This window comes from Pecten maximus, chromosome 17 (assembly GCF_902652985.1).
Source record: "Pecten maximus chromosome 17, xPecMax1.1, whole genome shotgun sequence".
Classification (NCBI taxonomy): domain Eukaryota; kingdom Metazoa; phylum Mollusca; class Bivalvia; order Pectinida; family Pectinidae; genus Pecten; species Pecten maximus.
The window spans coordinates 4,324,518-4,347,384 of NC_047031.1; the positions used below are offsets into that span (position 1 = coordinate 4,324,518).

At 35.2% G+C, this 22,867-nt stretch overlaps 1 protein-coding gene across 1 annotated transcript; it reads left to right on the top strand.

The window, feature by feature from the left end:
- The first annotated feature begins 6,127 nt into the window (after window positions 1-6,127).
- LOC117315823 lies at window positions 6,128-11,683 on the top strand. Its single transcript, XM_033870224.1, has 2 exons — window positions 6,128-6,249; window positions 7,994-11,683. The coding sequence occupies exon 2, from the start codon at window positions 8,004-8,006 to the stop codon at window positions 10,110-10,112; it is 2,109 nt and encodes a 702-aa protein (XP_033726115.1). The 5' UTR covers window positions 6,128-6,249; window positions 7,994-8,003; the 3' UTR covers window positions 10,113-11,683.
- Window positions 11,684-22,867: the final 11,184 nt, after the last annotated feature.

Below are 22,867 nucleotides of genomic sequence, written 5' to 3' on the forward strand. Positions count from 1 at the left end.
AAGCGTAAAAAACCGGAAAGCGTACATTCAAACAAAAACCTGCATCCCCTTAAAACGATATTACTGACTGTCAAAACAGGACAGAACTATGACCAGAACACTTTTTTAACAAACATATCCGGAACGAAGCGGGAAATTAAGGTTGTTTTCCCAAACAGGACCTAATTCGTGGCTTCACAATTATCCGAGTAAATTAAATTATAGATCACGCATCGATAACCTTATCAATGACTCCCAGGCCTTTAACAATAGCCACCGTCACATTTAGACAATTCGACTGAAGTGCTGTCCGACCAGAATGCTTTCCGGTCGCGTCCGGTAAAGAGTCATACGCGATGTCACGAATGGATGAATCAAACTTATTTGAGTATGGCAAGGCAGAGATAAAAAAAAGTCACTATATATATTTATATATATTCATAAATAACTAGTAAATCTCCATAAATATTTTTAATATCCATAATTCATCTATACAAATAATGCACAGTTTGTGGTTGATATTTACATAATATTAACTTTGTGGTTGGTATTTTACGTAAAACACAGTTTGAGGTTGACATTCTACGCTATACACAGTTTGGGGTTAACAATTTTCATAATACGCAGTTTAATTAATTTAACGTAGGTCACAGTTTGTAATTAATATCATGTAATATTTGAGGTGAATTCATTACAAAAGACACGAAACAGAATAAATGAAAAAAAATAAATAAGAAAAAATAGATATCATATAAATATGCAATACATCGGATATAGAAATTTACAAATAAGAAAAAGAACATCAACACAGTTACTCGCTACCAGTCTTTGTGATCGGAGCGCAGCCCTGGTGGAGAGTAGAGAACTAAGGGAGAAAACCAATCTACCTCCACTTTATTGGGATGTCCGCAATGCATTTTGGGAGAGATGTCTTATTGATCCAATCAGCTTCTAGACAAACTCTTATTGTCCAAAATGTATAGGTCGAATGTAGGTCAAACTGAAAATCACAGGTTAAATTGTAAAATAGTTAAAAAGTTCATCAGTAACAAGATGGAGATGAAAGTTAAATGTCACAGCTAAATGTAACATAATGGCGTGAAAGGCTAAAGGTTATTCACCGCAGAGGTCATATTCTAAACAGGGACGAGGGGCCACAAATTGTCGTGGATATTATGACTTAGTGGTGAGCCTTTTGGTGATTGAGAAGTTATTTATAATAAAACAGAATGATACAGGACGTTGCGAAATGATTTTGTTTTAGTTTTTTAATGGATATCGTGAAGAATATGAACAGTAAAAGTATTTTTTAAGTATTTTTATTCAATGCTTTCAGGTTGAAATCAATAGCATTTACTCATGTCTGAATACTTTATGTGAGGAAATGTATAAGTGAAGACTGATGTTCCTAAGTTAAGTAATGAAGATTATAATACATGCATCTAACTAAGGACGGACGGTAACTGATACAGATGTTTAAATAGGGGAGGTCTTTGATGTAAGGCTCTGAGGTAACGGACGCAGGTATCTGGGAAGGGGAGGTAACAAATACTGATGCATATATACGTATTTGAGTAGGGAAGGTTACTTATTTATTGCTTATTTTCGACTATATTATCAAGCACTTGGTCTGCATACAACCGATGATAGTCGGATATTTTGTCACCGTATACAAACACGGATAAGTCGAACTATCGGATAAGTCGAATGTTTTGCTTGGTCCCGTCGACTTCGACTTATCCGAGTTTTACTGTATTTTAATAGGGAAGGTTACTTATGTAGGTGTATAAATAGGGGAGGTAACTGATGCAGGTGTCTGGATAGGGAAGATAACTTATACAGGAGTCTTGATAAGGGAGGTAACTGATACAGGTGTCTTAATAGGTAAGGTAATTAGTTACTATTCAAATATAGGACATATGTCCTGTAATTGATATAAAAAGCAGAGATACGTGATACATATATCATAGAGGTTTTTTAAGTGTGTTTAAGTGGGGAATGTATCTCTAGTATATGGCTTTAAATATAGCAGCTAATCTTGATTACATGTGAATTAACAGAGGGGAAAAGTTCGATGAAGTGTCTATACCGGGAAATAATCTAAAACATGTTTTATTCAAATAGAACGGAATCCAGATCTTAACACTTTTAATATATGAAGATAAATGGTTAACATCGTCATCATCTAGAGGCTCAAATGGCCTGTATCGCTCACCTGGTTAAAACTGATCTAGGTCTATCATGCAGATGCTAACCTGATAAACACTGATTCAAATAGTTTTAAGAGTAGGCTAGGTGCAGGTATTTAAACTAATTATGTAGCTCTCCATTCCTTCATACTTATAGATAGTAAAGTTGGAAATATAAAAAAAAAATGTAACTTTCTGTGAATCCATGTGTGCTAAGTGGTAAAATGCTGTTATGGCGTGAATATGAACTAAAATGTGTCAAAGGGTTCATGAATATAAGCATAATGATATACATCAATGTGTTCACTATAAATGTATTGCGAGGTATTGGCAATAGCAATGCAGACATTTCACATAAATTTCCCATATTTTTGAATAAATTCAGAGCCCGTGATACTAGGTAGTGACTACAACGCAAGACTTGATGATTATATAGAAAATTAAAAAGATATTAAATTGTCAAATAATCTACCATTATCAATTGGTTGATATACCCTATATCAAGAAACCATAGAAATTATAATTTATATGGTAATGTAATTAAACAAATACATTGATAATAAGGAAAGAACCAGTTGATAAAACTTTAAATGGAAAAATATAGATAAGGACACATGGTTGACCTTAGCATTGCATTGCTAAAAGCACTTCATTTAAATAACTTAAATAGTGGATATCGCATTGAGCCGCAAAAATTATAAAAAACAAGAAAATGCAGCAAAGCTGCTGGATAGATTCATTAAAAAAAATCTTCAAAGACATGTTAATTATGTAGTTGTTTTATGCATCACTAATGACTAATCTCAAGAGATAGTTACCATTCAAAATGTTAGTGTCCTACGTATACTCGGACGTCTTTAAAGCCACATACTCCCGAACAACCTAAAATTCTAGTTGCACACATGCATTAATGGCAATCCAAGATGCTCATTCACGCTGTCCTAACATTAAGATGACTACTGGCCTGGACGCTTGACCGAGGGAGTCCTTGAGACATCAGTGTATGAAATAGCCTAATAATGCTTTCATTTAAACATATTAACAGAATATTCGCGTAATACACAGGTAACTGAACAAAATAAACAAACATAGTTAACATTTAAATCCTTTATTCTATAATGTAGCAAAATGCCAACAACACATTGATAAAATCATAGATCGGTAAAGTTGACAATGTTCAAAAGCTAACCAGCAATCAAATAGACGTCCAGAAAAATCGGAATTCGAGTCTATTCCGTTTTCTTCTCTCATTAAGTTCCAGTGAATCATTTCCTTTCCTAAGAAAATACTTGGGTTTTGCAGATTCCACACACTTTTGTGTCTTTTTTTTGGCAGAATCTGTCTGCGTTTTTGCAGTTCCACGCTTGCGGCGTTCCGCCATTTTGTATGGACTGTAAAACCCGCCGTTGCATTGTGGGGCTAATTTTCAGAGAAACTTGGTCCAGCAGCCACAGTTATTATTTTTGGGAATTCCCCTGAAAACTTTCATAAATATACATTTTCTTTCAGTTTCTGATTCACATCAATCTGGTAGGTATGCATCAAGTCCGAAAACTGTAAAAAGCTCAAAATGTAAACATTGATATACCGGTATATGTTTCTTTGTGGGTGTGTGGCTTTAAGTGCATGTCCATCCTGTAATTACAGTCACTTTTCTTTTTTGTTGAATCTGCAAAATACAAGTTTTAAATTTTCAACTTTGCAAGCATATAAGTGTGTTATAAATTAAAGATAAAACTATTAATTTCAAATGATACAAAATTTCTCTTTGGATTCATTATCCTTTTAAAATGACTAATCAATATACAGTGAAAGAAATCAATCATCATATTATCTCTCTTTAGAAGTATATATGTTCTAAACTGTGTATTACTTTCATTTATTAATAATCAAGGATTCTTGCATGGTGTGGTTCATGGAAAGCAATTCTCACAAGTAGATATAAATTATTCCTCCTTTCCTCACAAACTAATTTCATCAGCACAACCATTAAGTCCTTGAATAAATCCATTTAATTAAAACTATCGAAAATTCATTTGGCAATCATAAAACTTTCACTAGCTAAATTAATAACCATCCGTCAAAACTATATATTTATGAATGGTCCAGTAATTTAGTGGTAATCCGAGCGCCATAGGCGCGAGCAGAATGTTTTTGGCCAGGGGTCTGGAGGCTAAAATTTCGGAAAATGAAAAGATTATAGCAAATTTTGCAATCTTTGCAAGATTTCTCGTCGAAAGAGAAGTTATTTGCTCTAGAATATACCCAATTTACATATATCCATTCTCCAATAGGCCTACACCGAAACAAAAACTACAAGCAAGAACTTCTGGAACAACGAAACTGTCATCTGTTGACTTCAGTAGTAATATTCTGTGATGCACACACGACAATTTTCAATGTAAAAAGTTTTAGAAATTTCTAAGCAATAATTGTATCTAACAAAGAATAACAAAGAGTCTGGATGAACATTTTTCTCCGCACTTTCTTGCTAGACTTCCAGTTAGTATTTCAATTAATATTCTATATTCAAATTACCGCAACTGAGCCTTCCGAAGTGTATGTAAACATAAATATGATCGGTTCAGTATCACTTCATTCAATAAACTTTATCAATGAACGTTCAAGTCAGCACAAATAGTCTTCTATCTTACCTGAAAAGTCCATTATATCCTTATTTAAAGATGTAAGTGACATAACAAGACTAAAATTAGCTGATATAAACACTTATAAACGAACTTACCTTTCAATTGTTCCCGCAAAACAAACTCTCTCCTCTCTATCGCCGAGCGTCTGCTTCCACTTGGCAACCATGACACCTTGTCGATTTCCGCCCTAATCTCGAACCAAATCCAACTGTCCGACAGATATTTCTACTACAATACTATAGAACTTCAACTACACATTTACTTTTATAATAAAATATCTATTGCATGATAATTCTCTCTATTTTAGCTCTTGAAATCAGTTTATTTATGTTTTTGTTCATAAAACTCGCGAGATCTCGAAACTGCGATTTCCGGTTTACAGTTACTTCCGTTTTAGAGGGTCAAAAACAGATTAAAAGCCTCTCGGCAAAGACCGGCCTCCGGCCGATCTTTGCCGAGCGCGCTTCGCGCGCTGAGGCTTTTAAAAAAATAGTTTGGCTGTATGTATGATGTTCATTTAACATTATTGAATAATTAACAATGTATAAGTCCCCAGCGTATTTTGGAGAATGAATATAGGAGCCTGGTTAAATTGGCCGAAAAAAATGTTTTTTTGAGAATTTGGATACGACTCAACATTATCGGTGTTCTGATCACTAAATATTTACATTCTGTGTGACAGTCCCCCATTACTCCTGTGTTAAACCAGATGGTATTGATCACCGTATAAATGCAGCCCATATCATATGACGTCACTACCATCAGCGTCAAAATATGTTTGTCAATGAATTGCAGGTGAATCAAACCTAGCAAAGATTTAGACTTGGAACAATCGCGTAATTATGACGTCATGTTGGTGCTTTGCTGATCATAGTCGCGCTGAGGCTTTGTATTACACATCAATTTGCTGATATAAAAAGACGTAGCTTTTAGTTACATCACGGACCTCGAAATATACTATTAGCTATGCTTTTAGGACGCATCATGTCCACTCTTTTGTTAGCATACTGTGGTTAACTTTCATGTTATTGGTATACTAGTTATATAACATTGTATTAATGTCGTAAACAAACTGACAATGCTTTCCCGTCAAAGCTGTTCAACATGAATACTCCGATTATCACGCGGGTTAAAAAGGCAGGCACGTGAATCATATGCAATGATGTCCGTCATTAAATACACAACAGTGGTCTCCAGTTATCCAGTACATGTAACGATTTGATTGGCCAGCGAATTAAGGATGTGCATCATAAAATGCCTGCTGTATATAAGCAAAGATCACTTAGCTGTCTCATAAAGTTGAGGCATCGACATTGGAGTATGTCTACAGGACAACCTAACATTACGGTAGTTAATGCTACATAGATCATCATTGTTGAGAAAGGAGGATAAGAGGATATCAAACATTGGTGTTGTACATTGCATCTGTTCAGGTATGTATAACAGTATTTTGTTTGGCATTGTCACTATATAACCTTGCCGAGTCTTGAACATAGGGAGTGGGGAGGAGGGGTGGGTATCAGACCAGTCTTCTCTCACAATTTCCATCGGTGTAGTGAAAAACTATTCTATACACGCTGATATGAGTGTTCAAAATGACGTGTTAGCGTTTCAGTCTTGTTGGCTATCGCACGCATTTTGTTTTTATTGCTCTCGTGCACATATCTGACGGCAGGATATAATCACACATTTATTCTGTCGTGACGAATTTGTATGCACACCGATCACTTAACGTACACACATCGTGACGAATTCGTACGAACACCGTTCACTTAACGTACACACATCGTGACGAATTCGTACGCACACCGTTCACTTAACGTACACACATCGTGTCACACTGTGCTATCTCGCCACTGTAGTTGAATAAAAGTTGAATATCCCCACTATGAAATATATTGATTAAGATGTTGAAATTAATGTTTATTTCTACGAATTATATTTCTTGTTGGAACGAACGCCTGTAGTAGTGACGTCACAACAACATTGACAGTGAGAAATTTGACTTTGAATGTAATAGAACTGATGGAAGTTGTTGGATATGAGAACAACTTAAATTCCATATGGAAATGTGCCTTATAATGTTATGATCATATATTTCTATCGTTAACGCGCTATATTCAAATTGTCTGCAACACTGTGGGAACTATAGGGCAACAACTTTCGAAAGAAGACAGTTTAATGTTTAAATATTCCGAACTTTGGTGGCGTATTCCCTGTCTGTTCCAGTAAAATCCATGTAGCATACACTATCAGATATGTTTCATAGCGAGGAATTGAAGGGGAAAGCCAACATTTGTGTCTTCCCGGTAGTTTTCATGTTTGATATTAACAAATCTATGGAATACATATAATATTCTCCAACATAAATTTAAGTATTGTGCCATATCTATTAAACGGGTACTTCAAGCGACCTATTTTTAGAGCAAATCTTACTGGAGATAGCATCAGCTTCCCATTAATAATAGTATGTCTGATTCATTATGCCAAACCATTGAAAAAAAATAACCTCATTTAAATGTGTAATTTAACTTATATCAAAAATCAAGTTTACAATCCATTTTGACACTAAACTAGGATACTACGGTAGTAATGTGAAATTGTATGTCATCACTATACGCGACAAACGCATGTAATGATGGTGGGACATAGGGAAACAATCTGTTTAACTTGAAATTCCATATGATTAGGTCTGATTTTTTTATTTTTTTATTTTTTGCTTTTTATTTGTGTCTGTTTGTTCGGTTTTATATTTATTTTTTGTTATTTGTAATGTGTTAAATATTGTTTCAGACAGTTTATTTTCGGTACTTGTTAGGATGAATCATGGTCTGGCAAGCGAACAACAAATGCTTCTACAGACATTCAAAGTATTTTTTAGCGACCAAGAGTTACTTTTTGACCTTCACTTCATTGGAAGCTATGGTGAAGGTTTCGCCAACTTAGGTGTTTTATTTAAATACGCAAGTGACGTCGACATTATGGTTGTAAGCAAACACGGACAAACGCATATAATGATGGTGGGACATAGGGAAACAATCTGTTTAACTTGAAATTCCATCGTTCTGATAACGTCTGATTTTTTTTTTATTTATTTATTTGATATTTTTTTTTGGTTTGTGTCTGTTTGTTCGGTTTAATTTTTTGTTATTTGTAATGTGTTAAATATTGTTTCAGATCTTATCTAATGGAAACCAAAGATGAGAAGGACAGTTTATTTTCGGTACTTGTTAGGGGGAAACAGAACCTGGCAAGCGAACAACAAATGCTTCTACAGACATTCAAAGTGATTTTTAGCGACCAAGAGTTACTTTTTGACCAAAACGTGATAGGAAGCTTTGGTGAAGGTTTCGCCAACTTAAGTGTTTTATCTAATGACTCAAGTGACGTCGACATTATGGCTGTAAGCAAACACGGACTTGTGTTTGAACACCACTGTAGTCCTGTTCCAGATTCTACCTGGCTTTTTCAGATGCAAGTTTGTCCTAACAATTCTGGATATGTTAGGCTCAGATTGTGTAAACACGGAAATATCAAAAACTTTGGCATAGATTATCCCGATATAGCGACATCATTGGAATACGACTCTCTGTCAGATTGTAACTATCTAACCAATGCATTCATCCACGTGATAGCGGATTCCCATCTATGTGCAGAGAGTCCCTTTATGGAGCCATGTGATTTTTTTACTTTGGTAACAACCCGTGTTTCAGGTCCATCTTTGAATAGAACGTCACTGTTTCCGTACGGCTCCTACTCAGGCAAAGTCGAATATGACGATGTTTTTGCACTAAGATGTCCCGAATGGCCGTCAGTTGCCAGCGAATGGATATCACGTGAGAGACATAAAGGATGGCCCTCACCAGAATTCATCAGCCAGCACACTTCAAAAGGCTGCTACGTAGTTCCAGTTGGTTGTAAGGAGTGTGATAGAATGCATCTTGACTGGAGAATTTCTTTTGTACATGTCGAACAAGCATTAGTCAAAAGCATGAATACATATCAATGGTTTTGTTTTCATTTGCTTCGACAGCTTAAAAAAACAATTTTCGGAGTCAAAATGCCAAATGTTATAACTTCATACATCATCAAGACAACGCTTTTCTGGACTTTAGAGGAAACATCTCCAGATCTTTGGCAACGAAGCAAACTTCTCGCAGCAGGTGAAGAGTGTCTGGACAAATTAATCACGTTTGTTCAGAATGGTAACTGTCCAAATTACTTCATCAGGACCTGTAACTTGTTCAAAAAGACATTTTCCAAGATAGATAAGCAGATGGTTTTGCAAACTTGTTTGGATGTCAAGAAAAGTCAATTAAAATTTATGTTGGAAACATCGCCTTTCCTGAACAGATTAGGAACATTAAAGGCATCTGGTGTTAATAGTGCAGGGTTTATTAAAAACATTACCAAATTAGTCAATTCCATGCCAGTTAAATCATTAATAGAATCAATGCTTGCCCAGTTAGTCCCGAACTCCAGACCAGAGCTAATTCAGTGGTGCAGGAACATTCAACAAAACATCAAAGGTGTAATTAACACACGTGAATGTGATGAAGAAACGAAGATGCTTCTAGATTACATTCATACTTTCACGGACCGATGGCTCAAGTCCTGTACGCTTAGAACGCCATACAGCCAGAAAAACTCCGCTGACATTGAACTCATTGATTTTGATTTAGAGGATGTTTATAGTGTCGCCAGTTTTTGTCACTTGCAAATGGTTGCTGGTAGCTACACAAGATGCAATGGTTTGCTTACGAAGTTCATCGAGATTCAAAAACAAAGGGAGTATAGAAATGTTAGCCTCCATGGTAACTCGTTCAAAAAACTGTTTACATATTTATCAATCATTATCCAAATGGATGCTCCACCTGTCATTTTTGATATGATATTCCTACAAATAGAGCAAGATACTCTTCCTACACCACTTCAGACCGAAATCAATTCGTCTCTGATAAATATACCGAACTTTTCTACCAAAACCCAAGCGAGAAGAGTTCTTGTTGTCGATCCACTCGTATATGCTTGTTTCTTGCGGTTTTGGTGCAGCATCAAAATGGATGAAAACATCGAGAAGTTGAAGGCCCGTGATGCTATGGTGTGGTGCTGCGGTCTGGACAGCATATCATATAAAGCAGTGGCCTTGAACCTACTGGCGTACTGTCACATTCAACTGGAGGAGTACGAAACGGCTTTTAAAGTACTCTGCCGGGCTTTGAGCATGACGCCAGTAAGGCGTTCAACACTGGTCTATATCGCAACCCTAGTAAATACCAAACTGAGGCGGCCATAAGATAATTGGAGACTGCGTTGTTCTAATGTTTACTGTTTTGTCATCATTATGTCAAACATTGAAGATAATAACTTGATCAGGCGATATCAGTGGTACATCTAGTATTTCAATTCATTGTGAATATGGCAACATCGATAAATAGTGACTTATTCATTTATCCGCTGATTTGTTTTCTTATTTTCTTATTTATTTTTTCTTTCAACACACAATCTAAAAATGTCGTGTTACATGCCTTTGTATATGAACAATATTGCTTTTTTAGACTGAAGACTTATTTGAATAGCGAACTATTTTTTCACGTTCTAATAGCGATATGTTGTTCTTAGCTTTTAATTTTGCCTCAGTTGAAATGTATTGACTTACCAAACTCGCCTAATCCCTTCCCAAACATTAATTCAACTCTGAATCTCAATTAATTGCACTTTTATCAAATAAACATGTACAGTATGTGTCCTGAATGAGGACATGTAGCGCTTGTATTACACAATCATTTCCTCCCCAGATCTGCCTCCCATTTACCTGTATAATTTCGTATTTTTCCTCTTTGGGGTGAACATCTCTGTTAATCTTAGTGTAGGACAGATCGCACGTTCTTGCATGGACGTCAGAGCGCCGATACATGGACGTCAGAGCGCCGATACATGGACGTCAGAGCGCCGATACATGGACGTCAGAGCGCCGATACATGGACGTCAGAGCGCCGATACATGGACGTCCTAACGACAAGAAATCACACCACGTCAACATTGTGTTGCTTTGCAATATACTTAACTATTAACAACACGATCCAGTGTTATCAAAATTCCATAATGGGAGAAAAGAAAATCACTCACTCCCTTGAAGACGTGACAGAAATGTCCAACCCTCAGGGTGATATTATTGATTACCGTGTCAGCGGTAGAGCCTCGAGTCAGATAAACTTTGCTAACATTAAGTACCCGGGTTATCTCCATCAAACCCTTAGGGTATGGATACATTATATGTTTATCTCTTTTTAACAACCACTGATTGGCTCTTATGTTATTGAACATGGTAATATACATATTGATTCATACATACTGTATCTTTTTAGAGAAATATATATCTTACGATATATGCCTGCATTATATTTGTACATACTTTAAGCCAATAATAAAACAAAAACAAAGATGTTTTTATCTTATACAATGATTGGCATCATATGATAGGAACTTTTATATTCGTATTATCTGGTTATTTTCGCCATTAATCAACACAAAACATATATTCGCCCCGTTTTAAATTCGCCTTAAATGTTTTTTTTTAAGAACTATTCTTTTCCTCGTTTGTAAAATCGGAAAATTCCGTTCGGAATTCTCAATACAAGTTACACTCGGACCACTCGGGACTTATCGAGTTCCCCAATTGAATTATCAGCATGAGATGTAAAATGTGATCAGGTGCTCAAATTTCCTTTTAGTCCCTGCTATGCAGGCATATATCGTAATCGCATATATCATGTTCAATAATTACTCAGATAGCATTGTATAAAATGTGAACTGTTTGACATGCAAACTCTCTGTTAAAGAGTAAATAAAAAATGTCTGTCTGTCTGTCTTCCCTTAAAAGTTAATATTTCCTCATGTTAAGAGGATTCGTACTTCTCTGTGTGATTTACGAAAGTATGTATCACTTACGGAACAATCGACACTATGTCCGGTGTTTAATTACATACACTTGAATCTTAAAAGGACTCAAGTACCTAGCCTTTACGAATCAAATGACACATTTCCTATCGCCAATACAGCATATCACCATGTGCACGTAGAATGTACACATATCTTGACATGTCCAGCACATCAAAACACGTACACGTTGACATAGTCTTGAAGTATGACACATACTTGTACGTGTATGAATGTATGTCTTAAACTAGATTTCTCCGTTTTTCAAACACCACTTTCTTCACATTTGGAATTACTTGTAATCGTCGCTTTGAAGTTGATGCTACGTGTAGCAGATACAAAACCACATCAATTGATGACTTCGTGCAGACATAGTTCAGGAGAATGATTTAATACACGTGTAACGGTTCGAATTCCCGCTATATTCCAGGTTCTTAATTATACTTAATAGCACCTTGCTTTCAATATATAAGACACAACAACAACTAAATACAAGTCCTACATTTATTCAACACTATCATTGGCAATATAAAACAACTAGTAACAATAACTATTTACAGCACCACAGAATAAAACCATCTTCCACACTATCATACACGAAAGAATAGAAGGGAAGTAAACAACCAACTTGCATAGAGATATCAGCCAATGGCTTCTATATCTTCATACAACTTCCCACACATACTCGTTACATTCACAGATATAAACTAGCATCCTTTTCCATTCACAATGGTGCACATAAATTAGCATACGCTGTTTTCAATATAAAATACACAATCATAGTTACCCGCACACATTCTCAAACTATATACATACTCTCATACTACATATATTCTACATTCTGAACACATATATTCACACTCACAATTAATAAATCAACTATCATTCCACAAAATCCATTCCCGTTACATACGTACACTTAGGGTTGTTAAACGTGTAACTATATGCCAGGACCAGATAACTATTTCAAAAGTAGGTTAACTTACTATGACACCTGCATTTGATATATATGTTGAAAAAACACATATTTAACATACAGATATACATTGCAAACCATTGCTAATGAAAACAAGAGGCCAAGGGCCACGTAGTTCTCTGGGCATGGCATTAGTATTCAGTTCATTGTTGTCAATATTCTTGCATTTTGTAATAATAGTTTGTTTGTTTGAACACTGCTGCTTTATAGTTGACCAATGAAGAGGTCATCGTATAGATACTTTTATAACTGAACTTTAATCCAGCATTGATTATAATTTCATTTAGGGCATATGCGGGTCAAAATGGCCTTAGAAATCGACAATCTGTCAAACAATTTTGTTTTAATGCACAACGAGGGCTTATCGTTGCTTCTTTACTCATTTTCCTCCACTGTAGGTGCATATAGCTATATAGTGCGTGATAATTAATATTTCGACCGCTGCCAACATCTCATGATTGAACAAGAGGCCCAGACGACCTGTATCACTCACCTGGTTATTTAAGAAATTACATTTTAAATGATTTAAATCAAAAGTTAACTAAAGTGCGTATTAGTTCTGCATCTAGACACATATTTTGTAAGTATATTACTAAATTGACCCATTTTGGCACTGACCTTCGGATCCTTAAGTTGTCGACCCCATTAACTTGAATCAGTCACCTAGGGATGCTATCTTTGTAACATAAATGAGAATATATGATAATATCCATAGTCTGGAAAGTGGTATCAAAATCCGTTCCGATTAAACACACAATCTGAAATTTACTGAAAATATCGCTGCTGAGATCTTGTCGTGAGTGTTATTCATTTAATGTGATGACAATATTTAATTCAGATCATTATTATCACTCCGTTACAAAGAGGATCTGACGACATCCGGGTAACCTTTACGGATAACAAATCAAAGTATTGCCTTCAGAATCTTGAAGATAAATTTAATGTGTGCGAACTAGCATGACTAATGTGCAAAACTTGCGTACGGATATCTGGTACAACCAACATCGCAACTGTAAACGATCTCAGTGCAGCCCCTAACGACTTTCTCAGCTAAAGTTCCCAATTTAACAATCAACCTATCTTCGATCAATTAGTAACCGAATAACCGATTAAATTGCATCATCAATTAAAACTTGATAACCGAAGAAAAGCAATAATTGATCACCAATGAATGATTTATTTTGAACGATTGCTACAAAGGTGTGAATTGAAAGTGGGTTTTTTTATTTGTAAAATCTACTAATTTATTAACATTTTCAAGTAAAGGGAGACAATTCTTCTGTGATCCTTCCTTTGTACATTATTTGTCAATAAAATGACACGTTATATAGAGATAATTTGATGAGTCTTTCTTGAGAGGTTCACCACAACCTAACAATCTCTCGAATCTGCTTAAAATTGTATACATTGCATCATCAGGAAAAATACTCACACACAAGACCGTCAAAAGTCTGGAGTACCTGACGATCCGGGCATTACACAGCAACATCAGAGTTAATGGTACTGTACCTTTGTCAAGTTAGTGTTTACTGTAACATCAGAGTTAATGGTACTGTACCTTTGCCATGTTAGTGTTTACTGTAACATCAGAGTTAATGGTACTGTACCTTTGTCAAGTTAGTGTTTACTGTAACATAACAGTTAATGGTACCGTACCTTTGTCAAGTTAGTGTTTACTGTAACATCAGGGTTAATGGTTCTGTACCTTTGTCAAGTTAGTGTTTACTGTAACATGAGAGTTAATGGTACTGTACCTTTGTCAAGTTAGTGTTTACTGTAACATCAGAGTTAATGGTACCGTACCTTTGTCAAGTTAGTGTTTACTGTAACATCAGAGTTAATGGTACTGTATCTTTGTCAAGTTAGTGTTTACTGTAACATCAGAGTTAATGGTACTGTACCTTTGTCAAGTTAGTGTTTACTGTAACATCAGAGTTAATGGTACTGTACCTTTGTCAAGTTAGTGTTTACTGTAACATCAGAGTTAATGGTACTGTACCTGTGTCAAGTTAGTGTTTACTGTAACATCAGAGTTAATGGTACTGTACCTTTGTCAAGTTAGTGTTTACTGTAACAGAGTTAATGGTACTGTACCTTTGTCATGTTAGTGTTTACTGTAACATCAGAGTTAATGGTACTGTACCTTTGTCAAGTTAGTGTTTACTGTAACATCAGAGTTAATGGTACTGTACCTTTGTCAAGTTAGTGTTTACTGTAACATCAGAGTTAATGGTACTGTACCTTTGTCATGTTAGTGTTTACTGTAACATCAGAGTTAATGGTACTGTACCTTTGTCAAGTTAGTGTTTACTGTAACATCAGAGTTAATGGTACTGTACCTTTGTCAAGTTAGTGTTTACTGTAACATCAGAGTTAATGGTACTGTACCTTTGTCAAGTTAGTGTTTACTGTAACATCAGAGTTAATGGTACTGTACCTTTGTCATGTTAGTGTTTACTGTAACATCAGAGTTAATGGTACTGTACCTTTGTCAAGTTAGTGTTTACTGTAACATCAGAGTTAATGGTACTGTACCTTTGTCAAGTTAGTGTTTACTGTAACATCAGAGTTAATGGTACTGTATCTTTGTCAAGTTAGTGTTTACTGTAACATCAGAGTTAATGGTACTGTACCTTTGTCAAGTTAGTGTTTACTGTAACATCAGAGTTAATGGTACTGTACCTTTGTCAAGTTAGTGTTTACTGTAACATCAGAGTTAATGGTACTGTACCTTTGTCAAGTTAGTGTTTACTGTAACATCAGAGTTAATGGTACTGTACCTTTGTCATGTTAGTGTTTACTGTAACATCAGAGTTAATGGTACTGTACCTTTGTCAAGTTAGTGTTTACTGTAACATCAGAGTTAATGGTACTGTACCTTTGTCAAGCTAGTGTTTACTGTAACATAACATTTAATGGTACTATACCTTTGTCAAGTTAGTGTTTACTGTAACAGCAAAGTTAATGGTACTGTACCTTTGTCAAGTTAGTGTTTACTGTAACATCAGGGTTAATGGTTCTGTACCTTTGTCAAGTTAGTGTTTACTGTAACATCATAGTTAATGGTACTGTACCTTTGTCAAGTTAGTGTTTACTGTAACATCAGAGTTAATGGTACTGTACCTTTGTCAAGTTAGTGTTTACTGTAACAGAGTTAATGGTACTGTACCTTTGTCAAGTTAGTGTTTACTGTAACATCAGAGTTAATGGTACTGTACCTTTGTAAAGTTAGTGTTTACTGTAACATCAGAGTTAATGGTACTGTACCTTTGTCAAGTTTGTGTTTACTGTAACATCAGAGTTAATGGTAATGTACTTTTGTCAAGTTAGTGTTTACTGTAGCTTTAGAGTTAATAGTACTGTACCTTTGTCAAGTTAGTTTTTACTGTAACATCAGAGTTAATGGTACTGTAGCTTTGTCAAGTTAGTGTTTACTGTAACAACAGAGTTAATGGTACTGTACCTTTGTTAAGTTAGTGTTTACTGTAACATCAGAGTTAATGGTACTGTACCCTTGTCAAGTTAGTGTTTACTGTAACATAACAGTTAATGGTACGGTACCTTTGTCAAGTTAGTGTTTACTGTAACAGAGTTAATGGTACTGTACCTTTGTCAAATTAGTGTTTACTGTAACATCAGAGTTAATGGTACTGTACCTTTGTCAAGTTAGTGTTTACTGTAACATCAGAGTTAATGGTACTGTACCTTTGTCAAGTTAGTTTTTACTGTAACATCAGAGTTAATGGTACTGTACCTTTGTCTAGTTAGTGTTTACTCTGACATCAGAGTTAATGGTACTGTACCTTTGTCAAGTTAGTGTTTACTGTAACATCAGAGTTAATGGTACTGTACCTTTCTCATGTTAGTGTTTACTGTAACATCAGAGTTAATGGTACTGTACCTTTGTCAAGTTAGTGTTTACTGTAACAGAGTTAATGGTACTGTACCTTTGTCAAGTTAGTGTTTACTGTAACATCAGAGTTAATGGTACTGTACCTTTCTCATGTTAGTGTTTACTGTAACATCAGAGTTAATGGTACTGTACCTTTGTCAAGTTAGTGTTTACTGTAACATCAGAGTTAATGGTACTGTACCTTTGTCAAGTTAGTGTTTACTGTAACAGAGTTAATGGTACTGTACCTTTGTCAAGTTAGTGTTTACTGTAACATCAGAGTTAATGGTACTGTACCTTTGTCAAGTTAGTGTTTACTGTAACATCAGACTTAATGGTACTGTACCTTTGTCAAGTTAGAGTTTACTGTAACATCAGAGTTAATGGTACTGTACCTTTGTCAAGTTAGTGTTTACTGTAACAGCAGAGTTAATGGTACTGTACCTTTGTCAAGTTAGTGTTTACTGTAACATCAGAGTTAATGGTACTGTACCTTTGTCAAGTTAGTGTTTACTGTAACATCAGAGTTAATGGTACTGTACCTTTGTCAAGTTAGTGTTTACTGTAACAGCAGAGTTAATGGTACTGTACCTTTGTCAAGTTAGTGTTTACTGTAACATCAGAGTTAATGGTACTGTACCCTTATCGAGTTAGTGTTTACTGTAACATCAGAGTAAATGGTACTGTACCTTTGTCAAGTTAGTGTTTACTGTAACATCAGAGTTAATGGTACTGTACCTTTGTCAAGTTAGTGTTTACTGTAACATCAGAGTAAATGGTACTGTACCTTTGTCAAGTTAGTGTTTACTGTAACATAACAGTTAATGGTACTGTACCTTTGTCAAGTTAGTGTTTACTGTAACATCAGAGTTAATGGTACCGTACCTTTGTCAAGTTAGTGTTTACTGTAACATCAGAGTTAATGGTACTGTACCTTTGTCAAATTAGTGTTTACTGTAACATCACAGTTAATGGTACTGTATCTTTGTCAAGTTAGTGTTTACTGTAACATCAGAGTTAATGGTACTGTACCTTTGTCAAGTTAGTGTTTACTGTAACATCAGAGTAATGGTACTCTACCTTTGTCAAGTTAGTGTTTACTGTAACATCAGAGTTAATGGTACTGTACCTTTGTCAAGTTAGTGTTTACTGTAACATCAGGGTTAATGGTACTGTACCTTTGTCAAGTTAGTGTTTACTGTAACATCAGAGTTAATGGTACTGTACCTTTGTCAAGTTAGTGTTTACTGTAACATCAGAGTTAATGGTACTGTACCTTTGTCAAGTTAGTGTTTACTGTAACATCAACTTAATGGTACTGTACCTTTGTCAAGTTAGTGTTTACTGTAACATCAGAGTTAATGGTACTGTACCTTTGTCAAGTTAGTGTTTACTGTAACATCAGAGTTAATGGTACTGTACCTTTGTCAAGTTAGTTTTTACTGTAACATCAGAGTTAATGGTACCGTACCTTTGTCAAGTTAGTGTTTACTGTAACATCAGAGTTAATGGTACTGTACCTTTGTCAAGTTAGTGTTTACTGTAACATCAGAGTTAATAGTACTGTACCTTTGTCAAGTTAGTGTTTACTGTAACATCAGAGTTAATGGTACTGTACCTTTGTCAAGTTAGTGTTTACTGTAACATCAGAGTTAATGGTACTGTACCTTTCTCATGTTAGTGTTTACTGTAACATCAGAGTTAATGGTACTGTACCTTTGTCAAGTTAGTGTTTACTGTAACATCACAGTTAATGGTACTGTACCTTTGTCAAGTTAGTGTTTACTGTAACATCAGAGTTAATGGTACTGTACCTTTGTCAAGTTAGTGTTTACTGTAACATCAGAGTTAATGGTACTGTACCCTTATCGAGTTAGTGTTTACTGTAACATCAGAGTAAATGGTACTGTACCTTTGTCAAGTTAGTGTTTACTGTAACATCAGAGTTAATGGTGCTGTACCTTTGTCAAGTTAGTGTTTACTGTAACATCAGAGTAAATGGTACTGTACCTTTGTCAAGTTAGTGTTTACTGTAACATAACAGTTAATGGTACTGTACCTTTGTCAAGTTAGTGTTTACTGTAACATCAGAGTTAATGGTACTGTACCTTTGTCAAGTTAGTGTTTACTGTAACATCAGAGTTAATGGTACTGTACCTTTGTCAAGTTAGTGTTTACTGTAACATCAGAGTTAATGGTACTGTACCTTTGTCAAGTTAGTGTTTACTGTAACATCAGAGTTAATGGTACTGTACCTTTGTCAAGTTAGTGTTTACTGTAACATTAGAGTTAATGGTACTGTACCTTTGTCAAGTTAGTGTTTACTGTAACATCATAGTTAATGGTACTCTACCTTTGTCAAGTTAGTGTTTACTGTAACATTAGAGTTAATGGTACTGTACCTTTGTCAAGTTAGTGTTTACTGTAACATCAGGGTTAATGGTACTGTACCTTTGTCAAGTTAGTGTTTACTGTAACATCAGAGTTAATGGTACTGTACCTTTGTCATGTTAGTGTTTACTGTAACAGAGTTAATGGTACTGTACCTGTGTCAAGTTAGTGTTTACTGTAACATCAGGGTTAATGGTTCTGTACCTTTGTCAAGTTAGTGTTTACTGTAACAGAGTTAATGGTACTGTACCTTTGTCAAGTTAGTGTTTACTGTAACATCAGAGTTAATGGTACTGTACCTTTGTCAAGTTAGTGTTTACTGTAACATAACAGTTAATGGTACTGTACCTTTGTCAAGTTAGTGTTTACTGTAACATCAGAGTTAATGGTACTGTACCTTTGTCAAGTTAGTGTTTAATGTAACGTCACAGTTAATGGTACTGTACCTTTGTCATGTTAGTGTTTACTGTAACATCAGGGTTAATGGTACTGTACCTTTGTCAAGTTAGTGTTTACTGTAACATAACATTTAATGGTACTATACCTTTGTCAAGTTAGTGTTTAATGTAACGTCACAGTTAATGGTACTGTACCTTTGTCATGTTAGTGTTTAATGTAACGTCACAGTTAATGGTACTGTACCTTTGTCATGTTAGTGTTTACTGTAACAGAGTTAATGGTACTGTACCTTTGTCAAGTTAGTGTTTACTGTAACATCAGAGTTAATGGTACTGTACCTTTGTCAAGTTAGTGTTTACTGTAACATAACAGTTAATGGTACTGTACCTTTGTCAAGTTAGTGTTTATTGTAACATCAGAGTTAATGGTACTGTACCTTTGTCAAGTTAGTGTTTACTGTAACATCAGAGTTAATGGTACTGTACCTTTGTCAAGCTAGTGTTTACTGTAACATAACATTTAATGGTACTATACCTTTGTCAAGTTAGTGTTTACTGTAACATCAGAGTTAATGGTACTGTACCTTTGTCAAGTTAGTGTTTACTGTAACATCAGAGTTAATGGTACTGTACCTTTGTCAAGTTAGTGTTTACTGTAACATCAGAGTAAATGGTACTGTACCTTTGTCAAGTTAGTGTTTACTGTAACATCAGGGTTAATGGTTCTGTACCTTTGTCAAGTTAGTGTTTACTGTAACATCAGAGTTAATGGTACTGTACCTTTGTCAAGTTAGTGTTTACTGTAACATCAGGGTTAATGGTACTGTACCTTTCTCATGTTAGTGTTTACTGTAACATCAGAGTAAATGGTACTGTACCTTTGTCAAGTTAGTGTTTACTGTAACAGAGTTAATGGTACTGTACCTTTGTCAAGTTAGTGTTTACTGTAACATCAGAGTTAATGGTACTGTACCTTTGTAAAGTTAGTGTTTACTGTAACATCAGAGTGAATGGTACTGTACCTTTGTCAAGTTTGTGTTTACTGTAACATCAGAGTTAATGGTAATGTACTTTGTCAAGTTAGTGTTTACTGTAGCTTAGAGTTAATAGTACTGTACCTTTGTCAAGTTAGTTTTTACTGTAACATCAGAGTTAATGGTACTGTACCTTTGTCAAGTTAGTGTTTACTGTAACAACAGAGTTAATGGTACTGTACCTTTGTTAAGTTAGTGTTTACTGTAACATCAGAGTTAATGGTACTGTACCCTTGTCAAGTTAGTGTTTACTGTAACATAACAGTTAATGGTAAGGTACCTTTGTCAAGTTAGTGTTTACTGTAACAGAGTTAATGGTACTGTACCTTTGTCAAAGTTAGTGTTTACTGTAACATCAGAGTTAATGGTACTGTACCTTTGTCAAGTTAGTGTTTACTGTAACATCAGCGTTAATGGTACTGTATCTTTGTCAAGTTAGTGTTTACTGTAACATCAGAGTTAATGGTACTATACCTTTGTCAAGTTAGTGTTTACTGTAACATCAGAGTTAATGGTACTGTACCTTTGTCAAGTTAGTGTTTACTGTAACATCAGAGTTAATGGTACTGTACCTTTGTCAAGTTAGTGTTTACTGTAACATAACAGTTAATGGTACTGTACCTTTGTCAAGTTAGTGTTTACTGTAACATCAGAGTTAATGGTACTGTACCTTTGTCAAGTTAGTTTTTACTGTAACATCAGAGTTAATGGTACTGTACCTTTGTCAAGTTAGTGTTTACTGTAACATCAGAGTTAATGGTACTGTACCTTTCTCATGTTAGTGTTTACTGTAACATCAGAGTTAATGGTACTGTACCTTTGTCAAGTTAGTGTTTACTGTAACATCACAGTTAATGGTACTGTACCTTTGTCAAGTTAGTGTTTACTGTAACATCAGAGTTAATGGTACTGTACCTTTGTCAAGTTAGTGTTTACTGTAACATCAGAGTTAATGGTACTGTACCCTTATCGAGTTAGTGTTTACTGTAACATCAGAGTAAATGGTACTGTAGCCTTGTCAAGTTAGTGTTTACTGTAACATAACAGTTAATGGTACGGTACCTTTGTCAAGTTAGTGTTTACTGTAACATCAGAGTTAATGGTACTGTACCTTTGTCAAGTTAGTGTTTACTGTAACATCAGAGTTAATGGTACTGTACCTTTGTCAAGTTAGTGTTTACTGTAACATCAGAGTTAATGGTACTGTACCTTTGTCAAGTTAGTGTTTACTGTAACATCAGAGTTAATGGTACTGTATCTTTGTCAAGTTAGTGTTTACTGTAACATCAGAGTTAATGGTACTGTACCTTTGTCAAGTTAGTGTTTACTGTAACATCAGCGTTAATGGTACTATACCTTTGTCAAGGTAGTGTTTACTGTAACATCAGAGTTAATGGTACTGTACCTTTGTCAAGTTAGTGTTTACTGTAACATCAGAGTTAATGGTAATGTACTTTTGTCAAGTTAGTGTTTACTGTAGCTTTAGAGTTAATAGTACTGTACCTTTGTCAAGTTAGTGTTTACTGTAACAGAGTTAATGGTACTGTACCTTTGTCAAGTTAGTGTTTACTGTAACATAACAGTTAATGGTACTGTACCTTTGTAAAGTTAGTGTTTACTGTAACATCAGAGTTAATGGTACTGTACCTTTGTCAAGTTAGTGTTTACTGTAACATCAGAGTAAATGGTACTGTACCTTTGTCAAGTTAGTGTTTACTGTAACATCAGAGTTAATGGTACTGTACCTTTGTCAAGTTAGTGTTTACTGTAACATCAGAGTTAATGGTACTGTACCTTTGTCAAGTTAGTTTTTACTGTAACATCAGAGTTAATGGTACCGTACCTTTGTCAAGTTAGTGTTTACTGTAACATCAGAGTTAATGGTACTGTACCTTTGTCAAGTTAGTGTTTACTGTAACATCAGAGTTAATAGTACTGTACCTTTGTCAAGTTAGTGTTTACTGTAACATCAGAGTTAATGGTACTGTACCTTTGTCAAGTTAGTGTTTACTGTAACATCAGAGTTAATGGTACTGTACCTTTCTCATGTTAGTGTTTACTGTAACATCAGAGTTAATGGTACTGTACCTTTGTCAAGTTAGTGTTTACTGTAACATCACAGTTAATGGTACTGTACCTTTGTCAAGTTAGTGTTTACTGTAACATCAGAGTTAATGGTACTGTACCTTTGTCAAGTTAGTGTTTACTGTAACATCAGAGTTAATGGTACTGTACCCTTATCGAGTTAGTGTTTACTGTAACATCAGAGTAAATGGTACTGTACCTTTGTCAAGTTAGTGTTTACTGTAACATCAGAGTTAATGGTGCTGTACCTTTGTCAAGTTAGTGTTTACTGTAACATCAGAGTAAATGGTACTGTACCTTTGTCAAGTTAGTGTTTACTGTAACATAACAGTTAAT